At 48.3% G+C, this 25,235-nt stretch overlaps 1 protein-coding gene and 1 long non-coding RNA gene across 4 annotated transcripts; one reads left to right on the top strand and one right to left on the bottom strand.

The window, feature by feature from the left end:
* Nucleotides 1-2,998: 2,998 nt before the first annotated feature.
* On the bottom strand, nucleotides 2,999-14,758 carry LOC141058423 (uncharacterized). Its single transcript, XR_012222164.1, has 4 exons — nucleotides 14,300-14,758; nucleotides 14,133-14,234; nucleotides 4,322-4,482; nucleotides 2,999-4,228 (listed from the first exon to the last, which is right to left on the bottom strand). It is a non-coding gene; the product is annotated as an uncharacterized lncRNA (long non-coding RNA).
* Nucleotides 14,759-15,514: 756 nt separating this feature from the next.
* INTS5 (integrator complex subunit 5) lies at nucleotides 15,515-24,167 on the top strand. 3 transcript variants are annotated; one of them, XM_073554672.1, is made up of 3 exons: nucleotides 15,515-15,630; nucleotides 17,353-17,439; nucleotides 21,293-24,167. In XM_073554672.1, the coding sequence occupies exons 1-3, from the start codon at nucleotides 15,539-15,541 to the stop codon at nucleotides 24,072-24,074; spliced, it is 2,961 nt and encodes a 986-aa protein (XP_073410773.1). In that variant the 5' UTR covers nucleotides 15,515-15,538; the 3' UTR covers nucleotides 24,075-24,167. The 3 variants fall into 3 exon arrangements, with proteins under 3 accessions (XP_073410773.1, XP_073410774.1, XP_073410775.1); XM_073554673.1 differs by having other exon boundaries at nucleotides 15,518-15,626; XM_073554674.1 differs by having other exon boundaries at nucleotides 15,555-15,643.
* The last annotated feature ends 1,068 nt before the right edge of the window (nucleotides 24,168-25,235 follow it).

The following is a 25,235-nucleotide window of genomic DNA, read 5'->3' as shown; positions in this document are numbered from 1 at the left end:
CTCCTGTTACCCTTGGGAAAATAAAAATTTGCGAGCTAAAAAAATCATTTTTTGAGGAAAAAAAAATATTTTTTATTTTCACGGCTCTGCGTTATAAACGTCTGTGAAGCACTTGGGGGTTCCAAGTGCTCACCAGACATCTAGATAAGTTCCTTGGAAGGTCTAGTTTCCAAAATGGGGTCACTTGTGGGGATTTTCCACTGTTTAGGTACATCAGGGGCTTTCCAAACGTGACATGGCGTCCGCAGAACAATCCATCAAAGTCAGCATTTCATAATGTCACTACTTCCCTTCCGAGCCCAGACGTGTGCCCAAACAGTGGTCCCTCCCCACATATGGGGTACCAGCGTACTCAGGACAAACTGGACAACAACTTTTGGGGTCCAGTTTCTCCTGGTACCCTTGTAAAAATAAAAAATTGTGCACTAAAAAATAATTTTTTGAGTTAAAAAAAATAATTTTTTATTTTCACAGCACTGCGTTATAAACTTTTGTGAAGCACTTGGGGGTTCAAAGTGCTCACCACACATCTAGATAAGTTCCTTGGGGGGTCTAGTTTCCAAAATGGGGTCACTTGTGGGGGGTTTCCACAGTTTAGGCACACCAGGGGCTCTGCGAATGTAACATGACACCCGCAGACCATTCCATCAAAGTCAGCATTTCATAATGCCACTACTTCCCTTCCGAGCCCTGACGTGTGCCCAAACAGTGGTCCCCACCCACATATGGGGTACCAGCGTACTCAGGACAAACTGGACAACAACTTTTGGGGTCCAATTTATCCTGTTACCCTTGTGGAAAAAAATTGCTGGCTAAAAATCATTTTTTTTAGCAAAAAAAATGATTTTTTGTTTTCACGGCTCTGCGTTATAAACTTCTGTGAAGCCCTTGGGGGTTCAAAGTGCTCACCACACATCTAGATAAGTTCCTTGGGGGGTCTAGTTTCCAAAATGGGGTCACTTGTGGGGGAGCTCCAATGTTTAGGCACACAGGGGCTCGCCAAACGCGACATGGTGTCCGCTAAATATTCCAGCATGTTTTCCATTCAAAAGTCAAATGGCGCTCCTTCCCTTCTGAGCCCTGCCGTACGCCCAAACAGTGGTTTATGACCACATATGAGGTATCAGTGTACTCAGGAGAAATTGCCCAACAAATTTTAGGATCCATTTTATCCTGTTGCCTATGTGAAAATGAAAAAATTGATGCTAAAAGAAAATTTTTGTTGTAAAAATTAAAATGTCCATTTTTTCTTTCCACGTTGCTTTAGTTCCTGCGAAACACCTGAAGGGTTAATAATCTTCTAGAATGTAGTTTTGAGTAGCTTGAGGGGTGCAGTGTTTAGAATGGTGTCACTTTTGGGTATTTTCTTCCATATAGACCCCTCAAAGTGATTTCAAATGTGAGGTGGTCCCTAAATAAAATGGTTTTGTAAATTTTGTTGTAAAAATGAGAAATCACTGGTCAACTTTTAACCCTTATAACTTCCTAACAAAAAAAAAAATTTGCTTCCAAAATTGTGCTGATGTAAAGTAGACATGTGGGAAATGTTATTTAGTAACTATTTTGTGTCACATAACTCTCTGGTTTAGCAGAATAAAAATTCAAAATGTGAAAATTGCGAAATTTTCTAAATTTTAACCAAATTTCTAATTTTTTCACAAATAAACGCAAAAATTATCGACCTAAATTTACCACTAACATGAAGCCCAATATGTCACAAAAAAACAATCTCAGAATCGCTAGGATGCGTTGAAGTGTTCCTAAGTTATTACCTCATAAAGGGACACTGGTCAGAATTGCAAAAAATGGCCAGGTCATTAAGGTCAAAATAGGCTGGGTCATGAAGGGGTTAAGGAGAACCCATCAGGATGATTTTTCTAATTATTATTAATGTCAGGAACACCGCACTGTACTTGCTCACTGAGCCAGTGTGCGTGTCCTGAGTGTCAGCGCCGGCGTGCAGCCTCCGCTGAGCAGTGACTCACCCGCAATGTAGGGGTACCGGGGTCAGGTACAGCCAGAAAGTACCGATGCACAGGACCTGTGGATGCTGAAGTTTAGGAAGCCAGCATAGGACCTATGGTCATGTGAATGGTCATGTGACTGCAAGGGGGCGGGGCTTAGCGTCCTGCACACAGAGAAGGAAGGAAAAATATTCAGGATTGAGAGTCCTCAGTAGTTGATACCTTTTAATGGCTAACTGAAAAGATGGTAACACATTGCAAGCTTTGGATACTACTCAGGTCTCTTCATCAGGCTAGACTAATAGCCTGATGAAGAGACCTGAGTAGTCTCGAAAGCTTGCAATGTATTACCATCTTTTCAGTTAGCCATTAAAAGGTATCAACTACTGAGGACTCTCAATCCTGAATATTTTTCTATCCACTGGCTAACACGGTACAAAGATATACATCTTTCCTGTGACAGAGAAGGAAGAGAACTCAGAGTCCAAGCAAAGCAGAGGTTATGCACAGTACAGACCAGCGAGGTACAGGAGAGATAAACAGACGGGAGGTCAGACAAAGCCAAAGGTCATACACAGGATCACAGTACAGTACCAGGGAGGAGACAGAGCGGATAATCAGGGCCAAGCAGAGATCAAAACCAAACAGACATAGAAGGTACCAGGCAGAATCCAAAGCGATATCCAGAGAACAGACCAAGTCATACACAGAGAATCAAGTAACCAGAACACAGCACTAACACACTCAGGGGTCACCACACTATGCCAAGGGCAAGAGTATAACTGACAGGGATGGGAGCGTCCTGAGGCTATAAGAAGCCTCCCCCAGAACCAGGGAGAGGCCACAATCATAGCCCCAGGTGTGCAGGTAAGCCTGCACCGGGATCACAACCTTTAACCCCAGAAATGCCAGTCATCAGCACTGGTTCCAAACATTAACCCCACGTGTGCGAGTCAAACCCGCACTGAGATCATGACAATTATTATTTATTGTTATAGCGCCATTTATTCCATGGCGCTTTACATGTAAGGAGGGGTATACATAATAAAAACAAGTACAATAATGTTAAACAATACAAGTCATAACTGGTACAGGAGGAGAGAGGACCCTGCCCGCGAGGGCTCTCAATCTACAAGGGATGGGTGATAATACAGTAGGCGAGGGTAGAGCTGGTCGTACAGCGGTTTGGTCGATCGGTGGATACTGCAGGTTGTAGGCTTGTCGGAAGAGGTGGGTCTTCAGGCTCTTTTTGAAGGTTTCGATGGTAGGTGAGAGTCTGATATGTTGTGGTAGAGAGTTCCAGAGTAGGGGGGATGCGTGCGAGAAATCTTGTATGCGATTGTGGGAAGAGGAGATAAGAGGGGAGTAGAGAAGGAGATCTTGTGAGGATCGGAGGTTGCGTGCAGGAAAGTACCGGGAGACGAGGTCACAGATGTATGGAGGAGACAGGTTGTGGATGGCTTTGTATGTCATGGTTAGGGTTTTGTACTGGAGTCTCTGGGCAATGGGGAGCCAGTGAAGGGATTGACAGAGGGGAGAAGCTGGGGAATAGCGGGGGGACAGGTGGATTAGTCGGGCAGCAGAGTTTAGAATAGATTGGAGGGGTGCGAGAGTGATAGAGGGGAGGCCGCAGAGCATGAGGTTGCAGTAGTCAAGGCGAGAGATGATGAGGGCATGGACTAGGGTTTTTGCAGATTCTTGGGTGAGGAATGAACGGATTCGTGAAATATTTTTGAATTGAAGTCGGCAGGAAGTGGAAAGGGCTTGGATATGTGGTTTGAAGGAGAGATCAGCGTCAAGGATAACCCCAAGGTAGCGAGCTTGTGGGACTGGGGAGAGTGGGCAGCCATTTACTGTAATGGATAGGTTCGTTGGGGGGGGTCACGTGAGATGGGGGGAAAGATGATGAATTCTGTTTTGTCCATGTTAAGTTTCAGAAATCTAGTGGTGAAGAAGGATGAAATAGTGGACAGACATTGAGGGATTCTGTTCAGTAGGGAGGTGATCTCTGGTCCAGAGATGTAGATCTGTGTGTCATCAGCATAGAGATGATACTGAAAGCCATGAGATTCTATGAGCTGTCCCAGGCCAAAGGTGTAAATGGAGAAGAACAAGGGTCCCAGGACTGAACCTTGTGGGACTCCAACAGATAGGGGGCGAGGTAAGGAGGTGGTGTGTGAGTGGGAGACGCTGAATGTCCGGTCTGTTAGATATGATGAGATCCAGGATAGGGCCAAGTCTGTGATGCCGAGGGATGAGAGGGTCTGTAATAATAGGGAATGGTCCATCAAACTATGTTGGTATAAGTCATAAAACATCAATAAAAATGATACGTCTTATTTATCCATTTTACTCACCATTCATTACCGCAGCGCTTTACAGACATCACCACTATCCTCATCGGGGCTCACAGTATAAATCCTTATTATTTAGTAATCCAATGTACCAGTGCCGAGAAACTGAGCTTTGAGCCTACATGTCAATTAGCCCGGAAGTGCATAAATGGCAAGACAATGCTCTACAAGTGAACGAACACAACACAAATGCATCTTAGAAATGGATCTTACATACTAAGGAAAACTTATCATACTTTGAGAGGCCAGGAAAAAAGGGCTAAGCGGATATTAGAGAACAAACTTTTTGCTTCTATTGATGAGCGAACGGGCTGGGATAAGGTGTTATCTGAGCATGCTCGGGTGCCAACCGAGTGTCTCCAGTGTGCTCGAAAAATATGTTCCAGTTTCAGCGGATACAGCAGAGCTGAGTGTCAATAGAAACACCTCCTGTAGCTTTCAATCTTAAAGAAGTGAGGGCAAGGAGAGTGGAGGGGAGCTAAGTGTGATAAACACCTCTGCAGCTCTCCTCTCACAGCATCTACATTACACAGTATCTAAAAACACATGTGAAGTGCACAAATGTGAACATGTCGGTCAGGCAGTGTTCACACCACCCATTAACTAAGATATAACAAGAGAACATAGAATGGCAGATTTGCAAAAATTTGCAAAAATTCTCTGCAGCCAAAAATATGGCAGTAATCAGCAAGTGCTGAACAACAAATACAGGGTATTTAGTCAATACGTTTTTTTGATAAAAAAAAAGTATACCAAGCTGCCTCACCAACGTCAAGCTGCTCACCAACGTTGGTGAGGCAGCTTGGTATACTTTTTTTTTTGCAAAAAAACGTATTGACTAAATACCCTGTATTTGTTGTTCAGCACTTGCTGATTACTGCCATATTTTTGGCTGCAGAGAATTTTTGCAAATTTTTGCAAATCTGCCATTCTATGTTCTCTTGTTATATATTACACAGTATCTGCAGAAATCAGGGCTGTCTGCCATTACGTCTCCCAGGAGAACGCATGTTTTTCCCCCTTGCTTGACACGCCCCCCGGAAGAAGAACAGGCGAAACGTGCATCGGGGTGGGTCGCAGTGGCAGCTTGGACACACACTCACGTATTGCTGACCTATATGCATATATATCTATATATATATATATATATATATATATATATATATATATATGGATTGCCGAATTTTCTTTTATACTGATTAGGAGTGGTATCCTATTCGTGAACCCCATTCTTTCGGAGTGCCACGCAATCTCTTTCCACTATATGCACTTTTAGTAACGTTTTGATAGTCTATCACCCACTTTATAGGAAGTATATTGGTTGCAATTTAGCCTAGGGTCCGGGCACTGTTCTTAGACATAAGTTGATGCCGTATTGGAACTGGATTTAATATGGATCTCAGGCATTAGTTGCTATTTCAATAGAATGGGTATTTTGGCTATTGAATGTACCACTGAGCAGTTATTCTAATTGATTCAGCAGTGTGTTTTCTCTAGCTGCACGCAATCTCTAGTTTTTTGAGGCATTCATTATGTACTGTATGTTGATCCCTTGTGTAACATGTTATTCATTGTGAATAAAATTGTAATATTTTTTGCTATACATTCCTTGTGCCATTAATTTATTTTTGTGGCATTCAGTGTAATTCAGATATTACGGAGTGTGACCCATGGTGTTTTTTGGGCTTTAAGGACTAATATGTATGCACAAAAATAAATATATTTTAATCTTTTCATTAAATATAAAAAGAATAAAATTAAAAAGTGTCAGGAAAAAAAAAAAAAAAAAAGATGGCGGCAACACAACAGAATAGATTACATGTAAATAAGGTGCCATTTACACAAAGTGCCATAGGCATATTCATGGTAGAAACATTTATAGTAACATAGGCCAAGTGCCATGTGCAAAAAATGATCACACTAATAACTAAATACTGGAATCACATACAAATCTATTTGCAGCCAAAACCTAAATAAATAGTAACACCATTTATTTTGGCTTTTACTATTTCGTTGTATGATTTGTATTAATATTTAGATTTTTGTGTGTTACGTGTCCAGTATTTAATCATTACTGTTTACAGTGGTGTATAATTTTTCTGCATCACTCAAACTCTCTATGCGAAAGATGCAAGGCTCAGCGGATGAGAGAGCGTGCTGCGGCTCAGCGGATGAGAGAGCGTGCTGCGGCTCTGCGGATGAGAGAGCGTGCTGCGGCTCTGCGGATGAGAGAGCGTGCTGCGGCTCTGCGGATGAGAGAGCGTGCTGCGGCTCTGCGGATGAGAGAGCGTGCTGCGGCTCAGAGGATGAGAGAGCGTGCTGCGGCTCAGAGGATGAGAGAGCGTGCTGCGGCTCAGAGGATGAGAGAGCGTGCTGCGGCTCTGCGGATGAGAGAGCGTGCTGCGGCTCTGCGGATGAGAGAGCGTGCTGCGGCTCTGCGGATGAGAGAGCGTGCTGCGGCTCTGCGGATGAGAGAGCGTGCTGCGGCTCTGCGGATGAGAGCGTGCTGCGGCTCTGCGGATGAGAGAGCGTGCTGCGGCTCTGCGGATGAAAGAGCGTGCTGCGGCTCTGCGGATGAAAGAGCGTGCTGCGGCTCTGCGGATGAGAGAGCGTGCTGCGGCTCTGCGGATGAAAGAGCGTGCTGCGGCTCTGCGGATGAGAGAGCGTGCTGCGGCTCTGCGGATGAGAGAGCGTGCTGCGGCTCTGCGGATGAGAGAGCGTGCTGCGGCTCTGCGGATGAAAGAGCGTGCTGCGGCTCTGCGGATGAGAGAGCGTGCTGCGGCTCTGCGGATGAGAGAGCGTGCTGCGGCTCTGCGGATGAAAGAGCGTGCTGTGGCTCTGCGGATGAGAGAGCGTGCTGCGGCTCTGCGGATGAAAGAGCGTGCTGCGGCTCAGCGGAGCGTGCTGCGGCTCAGCGGATGAAAGCGTGCTGCGGCTCTGCGGATGAGAGAGCGTGCTGCGGCTCTGCGGAAGAGAGAGCGTGCTGCGGCTCAGCGGATGAGAGAGCGTGCTGCGGCTCAGTGGAGCGTGCTGCGGCTCAGCGGATGAGAGCGTGCTGCGGCTCTGCGGATGAGAGAGCGTGCTGCGGCTCTGCGGATGAGAGAGCGTGCTGCGGCTCAGCGGATGAGAGCGTGCTGCGGCTCAGCGGAGCGTGCTGCGGCTCAGCGGATGAGAGCGTGCTGCGGCTCTGCGGATGAGAGAGCGTGCTGCGGCTCTGCGGATGAGAGAGCGTGCTGCGGCTCTGCGGATGAGAGAGCGTGCTGCGGCTCAGCGGATGAGAGAGCGTGCTGCGGCTCAGCGGAGCGTGCTGCGGCTCAGCGGATGAGAGCGTGCTGCGGCTCTGCGGATGAGAGAGCGTGCTGCGGCTCTGCGGATGAGAGAGCGTGCTGCGGCTCTGCGGATGAGAGAGCGTGCTGCGGCTCTGCGGATGAGAGAGCGTGCTGCGGCTCTGCGGATGAGAGAGTGTGCTGCGGCTCAGCGGAGCGTGCTGCGGCTCAGCGGATGAGAGCGTGCTGCGGCTCAGCGGATGAGAGAGCGTGCTGCGGCTCAGCGGAGCGTGCTGCGGCTCAGCGGATGAGAGCGTGCTGCGGCTCTGCGGATGAGAGAGCGTGCTGCGGCTCTGCGGATGAGAGAGCGTGCTGCGGCTCTGCGGATGAGAGAGCGTGCTGCGGCTCTGCGGATGAGAGAGCGTGCTGTGGCTCAGCGGAGCGTGCTGCGGCTCAGCGGATGAGAGCGTGCTGCGGCTCTGCGGATGAGAGAGCGTGCTGCGGCTCTGCGGATGAGAGAGCGTGCTGCGGCTCTGCGGATGAGAGAGCGTGCTGCGGCTCAGCGGATGAGAGAGCGTGCTGCGGCTCAGCGGAGCGTGCTGCGGCTCTGCGGATGAGAGAGCGTGCTGCGGCTCTGCGGATGAGAGAGCGTGCTGCGGCTCTGCGGATGAGAGAGCGTGCTGCGGCTCTGCGGATGAGAGAGCGTGCTGCGGCTCTGCGGATGAGAGAGTGTGCTGCGGCTCAGCGGAGCGTGCTGCGGCTCAGCGGATGAGAGCGTGCTGCGGCTCAGCGGATGAGAGAGCGTGCTGCGGCTCAGCGGAGCGTGCTGCGGCTCAGCGGATGAGAGCGTGCTGCGGCTCTGCGGATGAGAGAGCGTGCTGCGGCTCTGCGGATGAGAGAGCGTGCTGCGGCTCTGCGGATGAGAGAGCGTGCTGCGGCTCTGCGGATGAGAGAGCGTGCTGCGGCTCTGCGGATGAGAGAGCGTGCTGCGGCTCTGCGGATGAAAGAGCGTGCTGCGGCTCTGCGGATGAGAGAGCGTGCTGCGGCTCTACGGATGAAAGAGCGTGCTGCGGCTCAGCGGAGCGTGCTGCGGCTCAGCGGATGAAAGCGTGCTGCGGCTCTGCGGATGAGAGAGCGTGCTGCGGCTCTGCGGATGAGAGAGCGTGCTGCGGCTCAGCGGATGAGAGAGCGTGCTGCGGCTCAGCGGAGCGTGCTGCGGCTCAGCGGATGAGAGCGTGCTGCAGCTCTGCGGATGAGAGAGCGTGCTGCGGCTCTGCGGATGAGAGAGCGTGCTGCGGCTCAGCGGATGAGAGAGCGTGCTGCGGCTCAGCGGAGCGTGCTGCGGCTCAGCGGATGAGAGCGTGCTGCGGCTCTGCGGATGAGAGAGCGTGCTGCGGCTCTGCGGATGAGAGAGCGTGCTGCGGCTCAACGGATGAGAGAGCGTGCTGCGGCTCAGCGGAGCGTGCTGCGGCTCAGCGGATGAGAGCGTGCTGCGGCTCTGCGGATGAGAGAGCGTGCTGCGGCTCTGCGGATGAGAGAGCGTGCTGCGGCTCTGCGGATGAGAGAGCGTGCTGCGGCTCTGCGGATGAGAGAGTGTGCTGCGGCTCAGCGGAGCGTGCTGCGGCTCAGCGGATGAGAGCGTGCTGCGGCTCAGCGGATGAGAGAGCGTGCTGCGGCTCAGCGGAGCGTGCTGCGGCTCAGCGGATGAGAGCGTGCTGCGGCTCTGCGGATGAGAGAGCGTGCTGCGGCTCTGCGGATGAGAGAGCGTGCTGCGGCTCTGCGGATGAGAGAGCGTGCTGCGGCTCTGCGGATGAGAGAGCGTGCTGTGGCTCAGCGGAGCGTGCTGCGGCTCAGCGGATGAGAGCGTGCTGCGGCTCTGCGGATGAGAGAGCGTGCTGCGGCTCTGCGGATGAGAGAGCGTGCTGCGGCTCTGCGGATGAGAGAGCGTGCTGCGGCTCAGCGGATGAGAGAGCGTGCTGCGGCTCAGCGGAGCGTGCTGCGGCTCAGCGGATGAGAGCGTGCTGCGGCTCTGCGGATGAGAGAGCGTGCTGCGGCTCTGCGGATGAGAGAGCGTGCTGCGGCTCTGCGGATGAGAGAGCGTGCTGCGGCTCTGCGGATGAGAGAGCGTGCTGCGGCTCTGCGGATGAGAGAGTGTGCTGCGGCTCAGCGGAGCGTGCTGCGGCTCAGCGGATGAGAGCGTGCTGCGGCTCAGCGGATGAGAGAGCGTGCTGCGGCTCAGCGGAGCGTGCTGCGGCTCAGCGGATGAGAGCGTGCTGCGGCTCTGCGGATGAGAGAGCGTGCTGCGGCTCTGCGGATGAGAGAGCGTGCTGCGGCTCTGCGGATGAGAGAGCGTGCTGCGGCTCTGCGGATGAGAGAGCGTGCTGTGGCTCAGCGGAGCGTGCTGCGGCTCAGCGGATGAGAGCGTGCTGCGGCTCTGCGGATGAGAGAGCGTGCTGCGGCTCTGCGGATGAGAGAGCGTGCTGCGGCTCTGCGGATGAGAGAGCGTGCTGCGGCTCTGCGGATGAGAGAGCGTGCTGCGGCTCTGCGGATGAGAGAGCGTGCTGCGGCTCAGCGGATGAGAGAGCGTGCTGCGGCTCAGCGGAGCGTGCTGCGGCTCAGCGGATGAGAGCGTGCTGCGGCTCTGCGGATGAGAGAGCGTGCTGCGGCTCTGCGGATGAGAGAGCGTGCTGCGGCTCTGCGGATGAGAGAGCGTGCTGCGGCTCTGCGGATGAGAGAGCGTGCTGCGGCTCTGCGGATGAGAGAGTGTGCTGCGGCTCAGCGGAGCGTGCTGCGGCTCAGCGGATGAGAGCGTGCTGCGGCTCAGCGGATGAGAGAGCGTGCTGCGGCTCAGCGGAGCGTGCTGCGGCTCAGCGGATGAGAGCGTGCTGCGGCTCTGCGGATGAGAGAGCGTGCTGCGGCTCTGCGGATGAGAGAGCGTGCTGCGGCTCTGCGGATGAGAGAGCGTGCTGCGGCTCTGCGGATGAGAGAGCGTGCTGCGGCTCTGCGGATGAGAGAGCGTGCTGTGGCTCAGCGGAGCGTGCTGCGGCTCAGCGGATGAGAGCGTGCTGCGGCTCTGCGGATGAGAGAGCGTGCTGCGGCTCTGCGGATGAGAGAGCGTGCTGCGGCTCAGCGGATGAGAGAGCGTGCTGCGGCTCAGCGGAGCGTGCTGCGGCTCAGCGGATGAGAGCGTGCTGCGGCTCTGCGGATGAGAGAGCGTGCTGCGGCTCTGCGGATGAGAGAGCGTGCTGCGGCTCTGCGGATGAGAGAGCGTGCTGCGGCTCTGCGGATGAGAGAGCGTGCTGCGGCTCTGCGGATGAGAGAGCGTGCTGCGGCTCAGCGGACGAGAGCACATGCTCGTCTGACTGCACAAACTGAGCGGGGTACAGCGTCAATGTAAAGCATAGGCTATGAAGGACCACTGATAGATTGTGCATAAAAAAAGCAGGTTCTGTAATGGGTGCTGGAAGGAGAGCATGCGTCTATTGTTTTAAAACCATTCAAGCCTAAATAAAAAATACATATTTTAGAGTTGGGCAACTCCTTTAAGAAAAGCCAGATCAGCATTACTTTAAAAGTTTTAGTCTTTTGGCATCCTCCACGTCATTAATGAATCCATCAATTTCCTCTCTGTTGAACTGTACAGGATTGTACAGAACGTCAGACCCTTTTTTTATTTTTTACACTTTATGCCGCATTTCGAAGTTGGCTTCATTTTGAATCCGCTCTGTAACATCTCTATTCCTTGTGACATCTGTTGGATTTTATTTAACAGGTATATTCCGTATTGTAAGAAGAACTGCTGCTCGCAGCTCTTAGGCCAGGGTCACACTTGCGAGAAACTAGCACGAGTCTCGCATCTCAATACCCGGCACTGCCGCCGGAACTCAGGCCCGGAGTGTGCGGCTGCATGTATTTCTATGCAGTTGAGCGCTCTGGTCCGAGCGCCGGGTACTGAGGTGCGAGACTCGTGCAAGTTTATCGCAAGTGTTACCCCGGCCTCACTCAGATGCTCAGTCTCATCACCACCTAGCTGTGCATATATTTCCCCTTCGTATTCTACCTGATACTTTTTCCCGTACATATTTGCCAAATCTAGCCGAGCATCCGCAATTCAAGGCATCCACTGAATGGCCAGCGTATACCATCGGGAAGCTTCAGCTATTGCCTGCGACTCTTCTTCATCTCTTAGGCGGTATGCTCGATGTCTGTAAATATTGCCCATTTCATGAGTCACTTTATGGTAATTTGGCGCCATGCCTATAACCCTTTGCAAAATTTGAAAACTTTTTTTCAAAAGTGATTACTTGGCAAAGCCCTGTTAGAATTCGTAGAACTTCTGGGTTCGTACATCCTTGGAAGTCATCGGCTATCAGTCTGAGGGCCCTATTTTTGTCTTTCCTAAGACCCGTGCCTTGCAGCATCTTTGCTAGGTATACTCGGAGTTCCCAATTTTCTGGATCTCTATTCACTAGTCCATCCAAAAGACAAATGGCTCAACTTATTACTGCTGTATCTTTAGCGTAAAGTGCATGAGCATAAGTGGAATAAGCCAAGCCAATGCTGTTACATTGATTAGTGACCTCCAACACGAGCCACGAAACACTGGTGAAACCGGCAGGTCATAAACTGCAGGAGATGGACCAGAGCAGTGACAAAAACATATGAAAACACCTGAAGGGGAGTATTAGACAGGGGATACGGGACTTGGATTTTAAGCACCACTCCAGCGTTGAGAAAAAAAAACAAAACTCTGGAGCGGTGCTTTAAAATGTAGTGTGCCTCCTAATGAATTTGGAATATCTTTCAGCTGCTTTGTGGCACTGCAAGAAATGTACTATAGTAGGAACCACATTTCTGTTGTAATTTGCACAACTTTCTCTTAAAGATTTTTGAATATTTTTTAGCTTCTGTATGGCACCGCAAGAACTGTATTATAGTAAGGGACCACCTATCTGTTGTAATTTGCACCTTTTTTTTGGCATAAATGATGATGTTGTTCGCTATGTCCACAATCAGGTAAGCACCACCAACTTCTCAAAAAGTTGGTCAAGCTGGCTGGGGCTGGCATGAATTAATGCCAGAAGTCAAAAAAATTTTGTGCGAAATTTGAAGCAGGTTTACCCCGATAAATCATTGAGAAATTGATGAATTGGGAGAACAAAGTGCTCAATACAATTGATTTTCAATTACCTTGAATTACAACCCTTAAAGTACCGTAATTTATATTCATAAGCCCTAATTACTGGTCTGGGCTTTCACCTGCCCAAGCTCCATCATCAATTGCCCTTTCTTGGATCTGTACTGTGATGTGAAACTTCATTTTCTCTATAATCTTTATATTTTCTATACAATCGATACCATAATAAAGATCTAAAGGAGTTAAATCTGAATTTATAAAGAGCAATGAAATGAAGGGTGACGGAAACATTGCCAATACGTTCACATTCCCAAAATACTCCAACATAATGTTACCAAATTCTGCATCTTTATCCATATAGTAACATATAAAATACCGCATCTTGTGGTTCTTGTGAATATCTAGAAGGAAATAACTTCACTTCTCTTCTTCACTGTTTTTCTCATCGCACTTTGTGCCAATTCAAGTTGTAGTTGTAGGAACAGACATGGCTTTTGTACTATAAGTAGAGTTACTTTTGCTTCATGTGCCTAGAAACACAATGTATTTTGTGGCCATTTACTTATATATATCACACATTTTATTACATGTGATCTGTAATATTGTTTAAAAGGTGCAAAGTTCAAGAAAGTTACAGGTAAATGAGTAACAGCGAGAGGTGCTGGAACTCCAATGTATGTGATTGAGAAGATCTGAGCTGTGTTCGCGTCTATGTTACGGCATCCATGATAACAAGTCGAGATGCAATGCGGGATCATTTTTAGAAAAAATCCCACCAGCCTCAAATGGACAACATTGATTTACGGGAATTAATGGGGCTTTCCACTGTCAGCAAAATGGAAGCTAAACGCTCGCAGGCATGCAATATAACAAAGCCAAACGGTACTCACTCTCCCTGGGATCGGTGACAGCTCTGTGTCACTGCTCCAGTCTCTGTGGTTTGTCTGCAGCGGTCACCTTGACAGCGCATATCACTGATTGGCTGCAGTGGTGATGCACGATGTTAATGTGATATCACTGGTACAGCCAAAAAATACATACACCAGAGCAGCGGCAGAGAGTGGGTGCTGGATCTAGAGAGGACGAGTATCATATAGATTTGTTATTTTGCATGTCTGTGAGTGTTTGGGATTCACTTCACTGCTAAAAATGAAAAACCGCTTTGAGTAGCCGACATGTGGACAGGCCAGTGACTGCAGAGTGCTGTGGCACATCATGCCATATAATGTGCATGAAGGAGTAAAATGTTTGTCCAAAATATACATCCAGGATTCCACTCAACAGAAATATGGATGCAGGACACTTAAAGAAAAAAAATAAAAGTAGCAGATCTGTAGGAGATGAAGCAACATGTTTTAACACTGGAGTGGCGTCACTAATCTACATTCCCTGCCCCTGGTATTATACTCACCAGCCGCCGACTTCTTCTGTTATCGGCCCCGCTTCATTCGTCTTTTGCTGAATGTGACCTGTCGGATGGATCCAGAGTTTGCTGCCACTGCTCAATGTAAGTCTATGAGAGCAGAACAAGGTCAGAAAGAGGCGCTCACAAACTTACACTAAGATTGTGACCATTACCTCTGACTTGCGGTCAATCAGAAGTTGAGGTCTCAAGATGGCGGCACAGGTACGGAGAGGCGCCGTGAAGAGATGAAAATGGCGGCTGGTAAGTATAAGACTAGGTGCAGGGAACCTAGCTTAGTGCTGAAATAGAAAAAAAAAACACTGGAGTGGAGCTTTAAGAAGATGGCAAAAAGCAAAAGTGATAAGTATCATAAATGGTCATTTTTGGGTCGTTGACCAGGAAACTCCCCAGATCTCAATCCCATTGAGAATCTCTGGTTGATCCTCAAAAAAAACAGGAGGACAAAGGAGACAGAAATTGTGATAAACTCCAAGCGCCGATTAGACAAGAATGGTCATCAGTCAGGATTTGGCCCAGAAGCTGATGTCCAGCTGCCAGGGGGGAAGAAGGACAGAAGTCTTGAAAAATAAGGGTCAACTCTGTAAATATTGAGATTTTGCATAAGCTTCATGTATTTGTCAACGAAACATCTGAGTAAAAAACAAATCTAAAAAACAAAGTTTGTGTCAGTTTTTGTACTTTTGGCCATGACTGTATTACATAATTGTACACATTCCTTTTGCCCAAGTGCAGGACCATACACTTAGCTTGGTTTAAGCCTCCATTTTACCTAGATTTTCTAGCACGAAATTAGCCTTTTCAATGGCGATTACCTTGCGGGGTCCATTACATTTGTAACATCAAACAGACACCATCATGCAGCCCCCATCTCACCTCCAATAACACCAATCAACATATACAACACCCCCCACAGCACGGCAGCGCAGCACAGCACCACATGGCACAAAATACTCCCCCAAATGCCGCAACGCAGCATAACAACCTCCCAGCCATGCCGCGCACCCTGTACTCAAACTGTCTCCCTACAAGTGCAAAACACGAGGCACCATATTGCAAAATGATTAAGAATCGGGAAAGTTCATTTCGTCTTGCCACCAATATTTGCAGCTATTAATCCCAACAGAGGTTTTAAACTGGGAGCAATGTTCTGCTTGCAATAATATAATATTCCCATGACTGCACAGGACAAAACTCAGCTTCCAAGGTGCAAATAGAGGTTAAAAAAAAAAAAAAGTTATTAGTTAGTTGCTACCAGCTCCTCTCTCTCCTCTGTTTTCTGCCCCTGTGTAGCTCCATCATTATGTGCCCAGTTTCCCCCACTAGTTACCCCCCAAATCCCTGTCCTTATCTGGCAGGAGGAAACAGGAAGTAGAAGCTTGCCCTCAACCAAGATGGCCGACCACCGGAAGTACGTCATTATCAACGGCCGGAACTTTCAGTCCGTACAAGGCAAAGCGGCCAGCGCGCACAGTAGTCCGGGTGGGTACGTGTGTCAGGTGAGAGGGTGGGGGATGTGTATTACTGTCGGCTTCCTGAGACTTGTGGTTCTCAATTGTATGCTGAGAAGCAAGGTCTGGCTGCGCAGTGCTACCCTGGGGTATCAGGAAGATGCAGCTTCTCCTGTGTGGGAGATAAGAAGCACACTGGGGGCTGGTGGCTGCTTATCTCGGGGAAATCTAAGGATTCAAGGCGTCAGTCCCCTGCTGGTGCTAAACTACAGCGCCAGTACATCCTGCGAGCTGCCAGAGCATGCTGGGTGTTGTAGTTCTATAACAGCAGGACTACGTGTTCTGTTATATGGCAGAGAGCGGTATTCCCATCTCCTAGATCCTGTCCCCATGTGTAGATGTAATAATGATATTAACAAATGCCTCCCATTGGAAACGTAGAATAGTTCTTCTGATTTGCTTGTTAACTTTCCCCATGTGCAGGGCTTTGCCGTATCTTAGGTATCCATGGTTACAACCACTAACAACTAACTGTCGCTATATAATATGAGTGGTCGTAGCCATGGATACCTAAGCTACAGCAATGCCTTAAACATGGGGCAAGTGACACAGCTAGTCAGAAGAACTATACTACATTTCTAATTGGAGGTAGTTGCTAATATTCAATTCAAAGAAGCTTTATTGGCAGGACCAAATAGAATTAGTTTTGTCAAAGCAAGTGTACAGTAGGGAATTGGGAGATATTATTATTATTCCACCTACTACAAATTGTGATAGGATGTTGAAGATGGGAATACCCCTTTAAACCTCCAGGGGAGCCAATATTATTAGAACCCAGTAGATGGCATGGCTTAAGAAATATCTTGTGTCTGAGGGCAAACCTAAGGCTGCGGTGCCTGCACGGCTGCTGTTCCTTCTGGCTGTGTCGTACACATTCAGATCTGAATGGAGAGAAGGGACTAAGCTGCGGCCAGAACCCTGAGACCTACGTGATCTCCCTTAAAATATAACATGTTTGAACCCCTGACATGAACACCAAATACACCATGCATGGAGCCCGATCACATAATCTCCAGGTTAGGATGACTTTAATGGCAATCTGTCAGCAGGTTTTTTGCCACTTAATATGAGAACAGCATAATGTAGGGGCAGAGACCCTGATTCTAGCAGTGTGTCATTTACTGGAACGCTTGCTGTATTTTTCATAAAAATCACAGTTTTATCAGCAGGAGATTATCCCTAGAGGGCCAGTAAACTTGCTGCCAGATAGTCCTCCATATTCATGGAGCTCTGTATAACCGAATGGCTGCTCTCTGTGTACTCTTGTGCATTCACTGAAAGCTGCCAATCGGTGGTATGGGCAGGGTTATGCAGGGCTCAGCGGTCAGAGCTCTGCTATATTTGCTGTAGAGAGAGCAAGACTGTATCAAAATGACAGCAAGCAGCCCAGTAAGTGACATATCATTGGAATCAGGGTTCCTCCCTCTGCATCATACTTCTATACTTCTCTCAGATTACATACCAAAAAACCTAATTCTCTTTAAAAGGGTCAGCCACTTCAGGTTACATTTTTTGTTTAACATAAATGCATATATATGGCGCTAAAAATCATTTTTGAAATTGGGTTTCAATCTGCATTGGATTTTTTCCCCATTTTTCTTTATATTATTTGGGAAAGTGAATAGAAAACACAATGTAATGAAATGGACTGAACATTTTAATAATCCATTCTATCTCTGTCCTTTTTATTTCCACAGGCGATGGTTCTACAGGACACAGCTTATTTCTGAGAGTCGTGTCCTCATGATTTCTTCACAGCCACAGGGGGTCGCTCCCCAGCTCAGGTACGGCTGCTTTTTGTTTCCACATAAAAATGTCAACAAGCAATTTGATCTCTGATCATCCAAGTCACAGAACACATTGAATTTAATAATTTGCCTCTTACGCTCATCAGTCCATCGGAAAACATGGGAAACCTCACTCATGATCTCAGGACTCAGTGTATCTTGGTTTGCTTGTTCAATTCTCCACCTAAGGGGGTGGAAATATCTGCAAGAAAATGGGACCGGCTCTATTTTACATTAGGGAACATTGAGATACCCTTAAACTAGCAAGCGGAATGACACCCCGTTTTCAGAATTGAAATAAACATCCAAAAATACAGTAAATTTAAAAGGGTTGTCCGGTCTTTTGCCAAAAGGTTGCAGTTACTCATTGTGACTGTGGTCTTCTGAATCTTCACAGTACACGCACCATACTCGATCAGGATTCTCCAATTTCTTATGCAAGTGAGAGATATACATACTTCCTGCCACATTCCGACTAGTCTTGCACGGGCATGCTCAAATCACTGGCATTGAGCGAGGCCGGACACCTCTAGTTGGAATTTGGCCTGAAAAATGTATATCGCATACGTGCGTTCACATGTTCTTGCGCTCTCAATGCAGTCTCCAGAGAATACTGATGGTATACAGTGTGCGTACTGAGAAGATTCAGAAGACTTCAGTCGCATAGTAAAGCTAGACTTTGTCAAAGACCGGACAACCACATTAACCCCTTTCCTACATCAAGCGTAATAGTACGCCAATGTCGGTTTCCCTTTCTTGGATGTGGGCTCCGGCAATGAGCCCACATCTTTCCCGGGACATGTCAGCTGTTTTGAACAGCTGACATGTGCTCGTAATAGCTGCAGGTGGAATCACGATCCACCTGCAGATATTAACCAGTTAAATGCTACTGTCAAACGCTGACAGCGTCATTTAAATGGCGCTTCTGGCAATCGCACCGTATATACGCACATCGGTGACCCCCGTCACGTGATCGTGGGTCACCGGTGTGTTGGCATGACAACCGGAGGTCTCCTGGAGACCCCTATGGTTGTCAGTGGCGGCTTGCCCTGAGCGCCGCCCAGAGTTCATAGCTTGTGAGTAAATCTGCTACATAGAGTCGAACTGATCTATGTAGCAGAGCCGATTGTGTTGTGGCAGCTTCTAGTCTCACATGGAGACTATTGAAGCATGTCAAAAGTAAAAAAGTAAAAAAAAAAAAAATAATGATTTTAAAAATATATAAAAGTTCAAATCACCCCATTCAAAATAAAATTAGAATCAAACATACACATATTTGATATTGCCGAGTTCAGTATTGCATGATCTATCAATAAAAAAAAAAAAGGATTAACCCGATCGCTAAACGGTGTAGCGGGGAAAAAATCAAAACGCCAGAATTACGTTTTTTTCGTCGCCGCGACATTACATTAAAATGCAATAACGGGCGATCAAAAGATAGTATCTGCACCAAAATGGTATCATTAAAAACGTCAGCTCAACACGCAAAAAATAAGCCCTCACCCAACCCCAGATCACGAAAAATGGTCTCAGAAAATTGCTCAATTTTTTTTTTTTAACAAGTTTGGAATTTTTTTTTTGCCACTTAGATAAGAGAACCTAGACATGTTTGGTGTCTGTGAACTTGTAATGACCTGGAGAATCCTAATGACAGGTCAGTTTTAGCATTTAGTGAACCTAGCAAAAAAGCCAGTGTGGGATTGCACTTTTTTTTTCAATTTCACCGCACTTGGAATTTTTTTCTCATTTTCTAGTACACGACATAGTAAAACCAATGGTGTCATTCAAAAGTACAACTCGTCCCACAAAAAACAAGCCCTCACATGGCCATATTGACGGGAAAATACAAAATGTTATGGCTTTCGGAAGAAGGGGAGCGAAAAACGAAAACGCAAAACCGAAAAAAGGTCCAGGGGATAAGGAATTAAAGTGTTTTCTGAGATCAAATAAAATTGGGGCCTAAGTGGGGTAGGGATTAGTGTTGAGAAACTTGAGAAAGCGTGCTCGGGTAAGGTGTTATCTGAGCATGTTCAAGTGCTAATAGAGTGTCTTTGGCATGCTCTAATACTATGCTCAAATCCTCGCAGCTGCATGACTCGCAGCTGTTCAACAGTCACAACACATGCAGGGATTGTCTAACAAACAGGAAATCCCTGCATGTGTTTTGGCTGTCAAACAGCCACGAAAAATGCAGCCGTGGGGACTCGAACATAGTATTAGAACTTGTCAAAGATGCTCTTTTAGCACTTTGAGCATGCCCGGATAACAACTTATCCAAGCATACTCTCTCATCACTAGTAGGGATGCCGCCAAAAAAAAAAATTAGACTCCTTAGTTGCCTGCTAAATCTTCTGGTATTCATTAGTGTGTTCCCTGCGCTTCAACAAAGGGTGCGTCCGACCACCCACGAAATTGCTGTAGCCAAGCATTGGCTTTGGCAATGTCACTGTGACGGTCATGTGGGTAATTGGACATTATAGCAAACAAAGACTACCAGGGAGCACAGGCTCTGGATCCGCGGGAGATTTATTAGAAGAGTAATGGGTGGTTAATTACTTCTTAGCTTTTTTTCTCAGTCTTTCTAAACCTTTTTAAGCAATGATACTCATGACCAAACAATTGGGGTGCTTGACACTGTACTTATGCATTGATCTGATAGTTAATAATAGGTATGCGTTTTGGCAGATAGTGATGCAATCTTGTGGCTCCAACATGAACATGTATATAGCTCTCTTTATTCAATGTGTTTATATACCGTATATACTCGAATATAAGTCGAGATTTTCAGCCCAAAAAATTGGGCTGAAAGTCCCCCTCTCGTCTTATATTCGAGTCATATACGCCGGGGGGTCGGAGGGGGAGGGGGGGCGGGGGTGTCAGGTCATACTTACCCGTCCTGACGCTGTGTCTTGAGCCCCCAGCTTGTCCCCGTGCTCTCTTCCTGCCTTCAGCGGTCACGTGGTGCCGCTCATTAAAACTCATGAATATGCGCATATTCATGAGTTTTAATGAGCGGTACCACATGACCGCTGAAGGCAGGAAGAGAGAGCGCGGAGAAGCTGGGTGCTCAACACACAGCGTCAGGACGGGTAAGTATAGCGATACTCACCTGTCCTGCGTCCATGGCTGCTTGCTGCTGTCTGTGTCTGTCATCGGTCAGTGACTTCAGACAGCAGAGGGCGTGGTGACGTGGTTAGTGTGCGCCGCGCCCCCTGCAGTCTGAACGTCACTGATTGATGACGTGGCAGATAGCAGTGAGCAGCCATGGACGCAGGACAGGTGAGAATCTGACACCCAGCGACGGAGAGGTGAGTATGTCATTTTTTTATTTTTACATGCAGCAGCAGCATGGGGGCAGCATATGGGGGAATCATCTATGGAGCTTCTTATGGGGGAATCATCTATGGAGCTTCTTATGGGGGCAGCATATGGGGGGCATAATCTAAGGAGCTTCTTATGGGGGCAGCATATGGGGGGCATAATCTAAGGAGCTTCTTCTGGGGACACCATATGGGGGAATAATCTATGGAGCATTTCCCACCCTAGACTTAAACTCGAGTCAATAAGTTCTCCCAGTTTTTTGTGGCAAAATTAGGGGGGTCGACTTATACTCGGATCGACTTATACTCGAGTATATACGGTATGTAGGTGGATAAGCAAAAATGTTCTCATCATAGGTCGGGGACGCGCACCCATCAGACATTTCTGGCCCATCCTGTGGATATTCCAATAAATGTCTGATATGTGAACATAATTATTTTAGTGCACCATTACAATACCTCCTAGAGTAATTGTTTTTCCTGTCACCAGAGCATTTTTCTAAATCACTTTTGTTTTCCTTTCTATACAGTCCACAGGAGCTTTCCCTTCAGATCAAATCCTTCTTAAGTGGCTCTGACCCCCAGCACGGGCAGAAACTCAGCCCCCGTGACCACGCCAGATGCTCTCTGCTGCTACTGCGCTGCCTTCCTCCTGCACGGCATGCTGTGCTAGAACACCTGCGATCTGTTTTTCATGACAGTGTCTCGTCATTCCTACATGAGAGGGATTCTCAAGACTGCCTTCATCAGTCATCATCCTCCCAACGGAGAGGACCAACACCACCATCTACTCCAGGTCTGGATGAAGTAACTCATGAAGTACAGAAGGTCTTAGAGGAGTTTATAAAGCTGAATCCCCGGGCATGGGCACCTCTCATTTCTGCCTGGTCTATTGAACTTATGGGACAGTTAAGCAGCAAACATGCCAACAGACAGGGCATGCCACACTCTACAAGTCTCAATGAACTGCTGCAACTGTGGATGTCCTGTGGAGCTACACGCGTGCTTATGGATATCTACACGCTTTGTCTGTCTACTTTGATTGACAGCTGCCCTGATGCTTGTGTAGATGCTTTGTTGGACACCTCCGTACAACATTCTCCACACTTTGACTGGGTGGTAGCTCACATTGGTAATTCCTTTCCAAGCACCATAATTAGTAGAGTGCTGTCGTGTGGCCTGAAGGATTTCTGTGCGCATAGCACCGCCTCTGAAACTCCTGATAAGCGGGTACCAAAGTTAGGGTCTGTGGTTGGTATACTGGGCCATTTAAGCTCACGTCATGGACATAGCATCCGTCAGGAGATTCTCAGGATGTTTCATGAAAGCTTACGTCCTGGGAACAAGCAACAGAGGGCAACATTGCCTTATCTCTTACAACTCGCAGCTCTCTCACCATCCTTGTTGGGTACTGTATGCCAAGATCTGGTTGAATCCTTGAAGCCCTCCACGCTGGCGCAGCTGCAGCAGCATTGTTCTACGCTTCCGCGAGAGGAACTGGACAATATGCTAAATTTATGCATCCACCTGGCGTGTCAGACATCCACAGGTGCCCCACGCCTGCTACGCTTTCTTTTGGATACAGCAATGCCAGCCTCTGTTATTACAACGCCAGGGCTTGCAGTCCATGATTCTGTGAGGGAAGCTTGTGATCGTATTGTTAGGCTTCTATTGCTCAGTCTTCAAAAGCAAGTCTATGGAAGATCCGGTGGAAGGGCAGCATCTGATGCTCCACCAAAAGCTGTGCCTTTCTTGGATGCAATGAGGGGACATTTGACAGAACTGTGTGCCGAAATGCTTCGCTTAGAAAGGAAACGCCATCTGTGGCTTCATCAACTCCTTGGCCTCCTCTGCATATATAGTAACCCGCCTTGTGCCTCAGAGGCTCTTTGCCTGTTACTCACCCTAGCCCACAGTTCCGAGGAGTTGGGTCTAGCGGTCCAACTTCATGCTGTGCTCTCGTCCTCAATGCAAGGGCTAGCTCAAGCTGCAGTAACACGTTGCGTGACTCAGGTCCACGCTGGTGCACTGAGCGATAAGCGAACTCTTCAGCTCTTGCAAAACCTGGCATTAATCGTTCAGACTGAAGAAGGTGGCATGGGTAGGGAGGTCGGAGTGGCGCTTTCAGAGTACTTATCTGATTTTGGTCAGCTCCTTTTGTACAGCAGTCCTGCGGTGTGTGAAGCTGCCTGCGTGCTGTTATGCTGCTGCCCTTTGCCTCCATCTCTGCCTCCCGCCCAGCTCTATCTTCTTATTCGCTCAACTTCTTACCTCCTGTTCCATTCCATGCATATACGCAGTAGCGCTGGAGTGAGCAGCGCTTCCCGACTCCTCTTACAGCTCTGTAAAGTCTCTCACTCCGGTAAAAAAGCCGTATTACACCAACTAGTAGAAGGAGCTCTGCATCAGGGAAACGTAGGGCTCTTTGGAGGGCACAGTACGAAACAAACCACTCCAAAACTAGAAGGACCGACTGCCTCTCTTTTGGAGAATAACAGCCATCTGGGCTCCACCGTAGACTTCTCGGGGAGCGTGTGGTCCGTCTTTCATGCAGGAGTCATTGGCACAGGGTTAAAGCCAGAAGAAAAACCTAGACAAAGCGGGCAGGCAGAATGTACAGAAAATACCCAGAGCTTGCTTTCTCTCTTATGCTCCTGCTGCGCCAAGAATGGAGAAGAGGATGGGGGTGAGCTGATTACACTGGACCCCGAGGCAGCCAAGACGCTGGCAGTAACAATAGCTGAATGTGCTTGTACTGACGTGACAAACAGCGAGTTGTCGTGGCCTCCTGAGGAGCATGCGCGAACCACAGTGCAAAGAGACTTGCTGATTTACATGTCGTTCCGTCAGAACCCATTACTTTTCCATCTCCTCCATCTGGTTGCACAGGGTCGCCCTGCCCTCTGCTATTGTTCAGTCCTGCTTAGAGGTCTTCTAGCTACACTTTTGGCATATTGGGAGGCATCACGTGAGTTGTCCACTGCTGACTCGCCCTGGCACCTGATGGCCTCCTCTGAGTTAGTATCTAGCATGGGTGAGGGACAGTTGCTGCCTCCAGCACTTGCAAATATGCATGAGATGTTCTCCCTTCTTGCACCCTACGAGGTTCGCCTGCTCCTTCTCAGCGTCTGGGACTTTGTTCAGGAAAACGGTCCATTCCCACAGAAGTTTGTGTTTCAGGAATCCAAAGAGATATTCAGTAGAGACATTACTCGAGAAGGTGACCCTGCCAAATACATGGGCATTGTACACAGCGTTTTACATCGTAATATCGATCGCCTCGGGCTTTTATCTGGCAGGTTCCAGATGTGACGGGACACATGGACAGCTGCCTGTTATGTTAAGGTGAATTGTCCATCAGAGACATCTGCTTTGAATAAATTCCTTGCCTGTAGTGTTTTTAAACTGCATTTATAAGACATTATTGCAGCATCTAAAGCAGTGGTTACGCACTTTTACATAGATGGACTATGCCTAGGATAGGTCATCAATATCTGGTCGATGGGGACCCCCTACTGATCAGCTGCTTCTGGTGCCGGCCTGGCAGTTTTCAGTTGTGGAGCTGCACCGATCTGTCAACTATAAAGCCGTCCCAACTGAGTATGGTACATCCGCCCCTATTTGAATCAATATCATACCTATCTACGTCCATCGTGCACTTTATGGAACTGTGTTGTGCAGCTTCACAAGTGACAACTTCCCGGCCGGCACCAGAAACAGCTGATCTGTTACGGGATCCGCACCTCGTTTTCTACAACTAAAGAATTTTCAGCAGAGGCAGGATTACAATGATAGGTAACACCTGTATACACAGCTGATAACATAGGATCCAGCAATCACAATAGGCAATATCACAGCTCCCCTCCTCCATTCACAATCACCTTTGCACACACTCATTAGATGCTTCAATACAAAAGATAGTCTGACTATTGTGGCTAATGTACATATGAATTTCCTGAAACGAAGGAAGTATACTCCCAGTGACCAGTATGAAAATTTGCAAGATTTCTCTTTTTTTTTGTAAATTGTGATATGGGAAAAATTGTCAATTTTCTAGAAAAAAAATACAAAAATATGATTTAACCCCTTCCTGACATCAGACGTACTATCCCGTCCATGGGACCCGGGCCCCTATGCCCATGGACGGCATAGTACGTCACAGCGATCAGCGGCACCCACGTGGTCAGCGCCACTGATCGCGGCCGGGTGTCAGCTAATTATCACAGCTGACACCCGGCACAATGTGTCAGGGGCGGTCACGAACCGCCCCCGACACGTTAACCCCTTGCACACCGCGATCAAACATGATCGCGGTGTACCCGGGGGTTAAAGGGAAGCATCAGCTTCCCTGAGCCCCCCACGGCAGAGCAATGTGCAGCGCTGCTGCGGGGGGCTCCTTCCCTGCCGGCCCCCCGAATCCAAGATGGCGACGGGGGCCTGCAGGGAGCTGGCTTCCTCAGTGCCTGCAAAGCG

Source organism: Dendrobates tinctorius, unplaced genomic scaffold (assembly GCF_039654945.1).
Source record: "Dendrobates tinctorius isolate UK_male_01 unplaced genomic scaffold, ASM3965494v1 ptg000211l, whole genome shotgun sequence".
Taxonomy (NCBI): Eukaryota; Metazoa; Chordata; class Amphibia; order Anura; family Dendrobatidae; genus Dendrobates; species Dendrobates tinctorius.
The sequence above is the reverse complement of the archived record's forward strand: the minus strand, read 5'-3'. Positions and strand labels throughout refer to the sequence as shown.

Bases quoted from the DNA above. Each gene is read 5' to 3' on its own strand.
- INTS5 (XM_073554672.1), top strand. From the start codon at position 15,539: ATGGCCGACCACCGGAAGTACGTCATTATCAACGGCCGGAACTTTCAG. The intron at 15,631-17,352 runs GTACGTGTGTCA...TTATTTCCACAG, and splicing joins GCGCACAGTAGTCCGGGTGG to GCGATGGTTCTACAGGACAC. The intron at 17,440-21,292 runs GTACGGCTGCTT...CTTTCTATACAG, and splicing joins GGGGTCGCTCCCCAGCTCAG to TCCACAGGAGCTTTCCCTTC.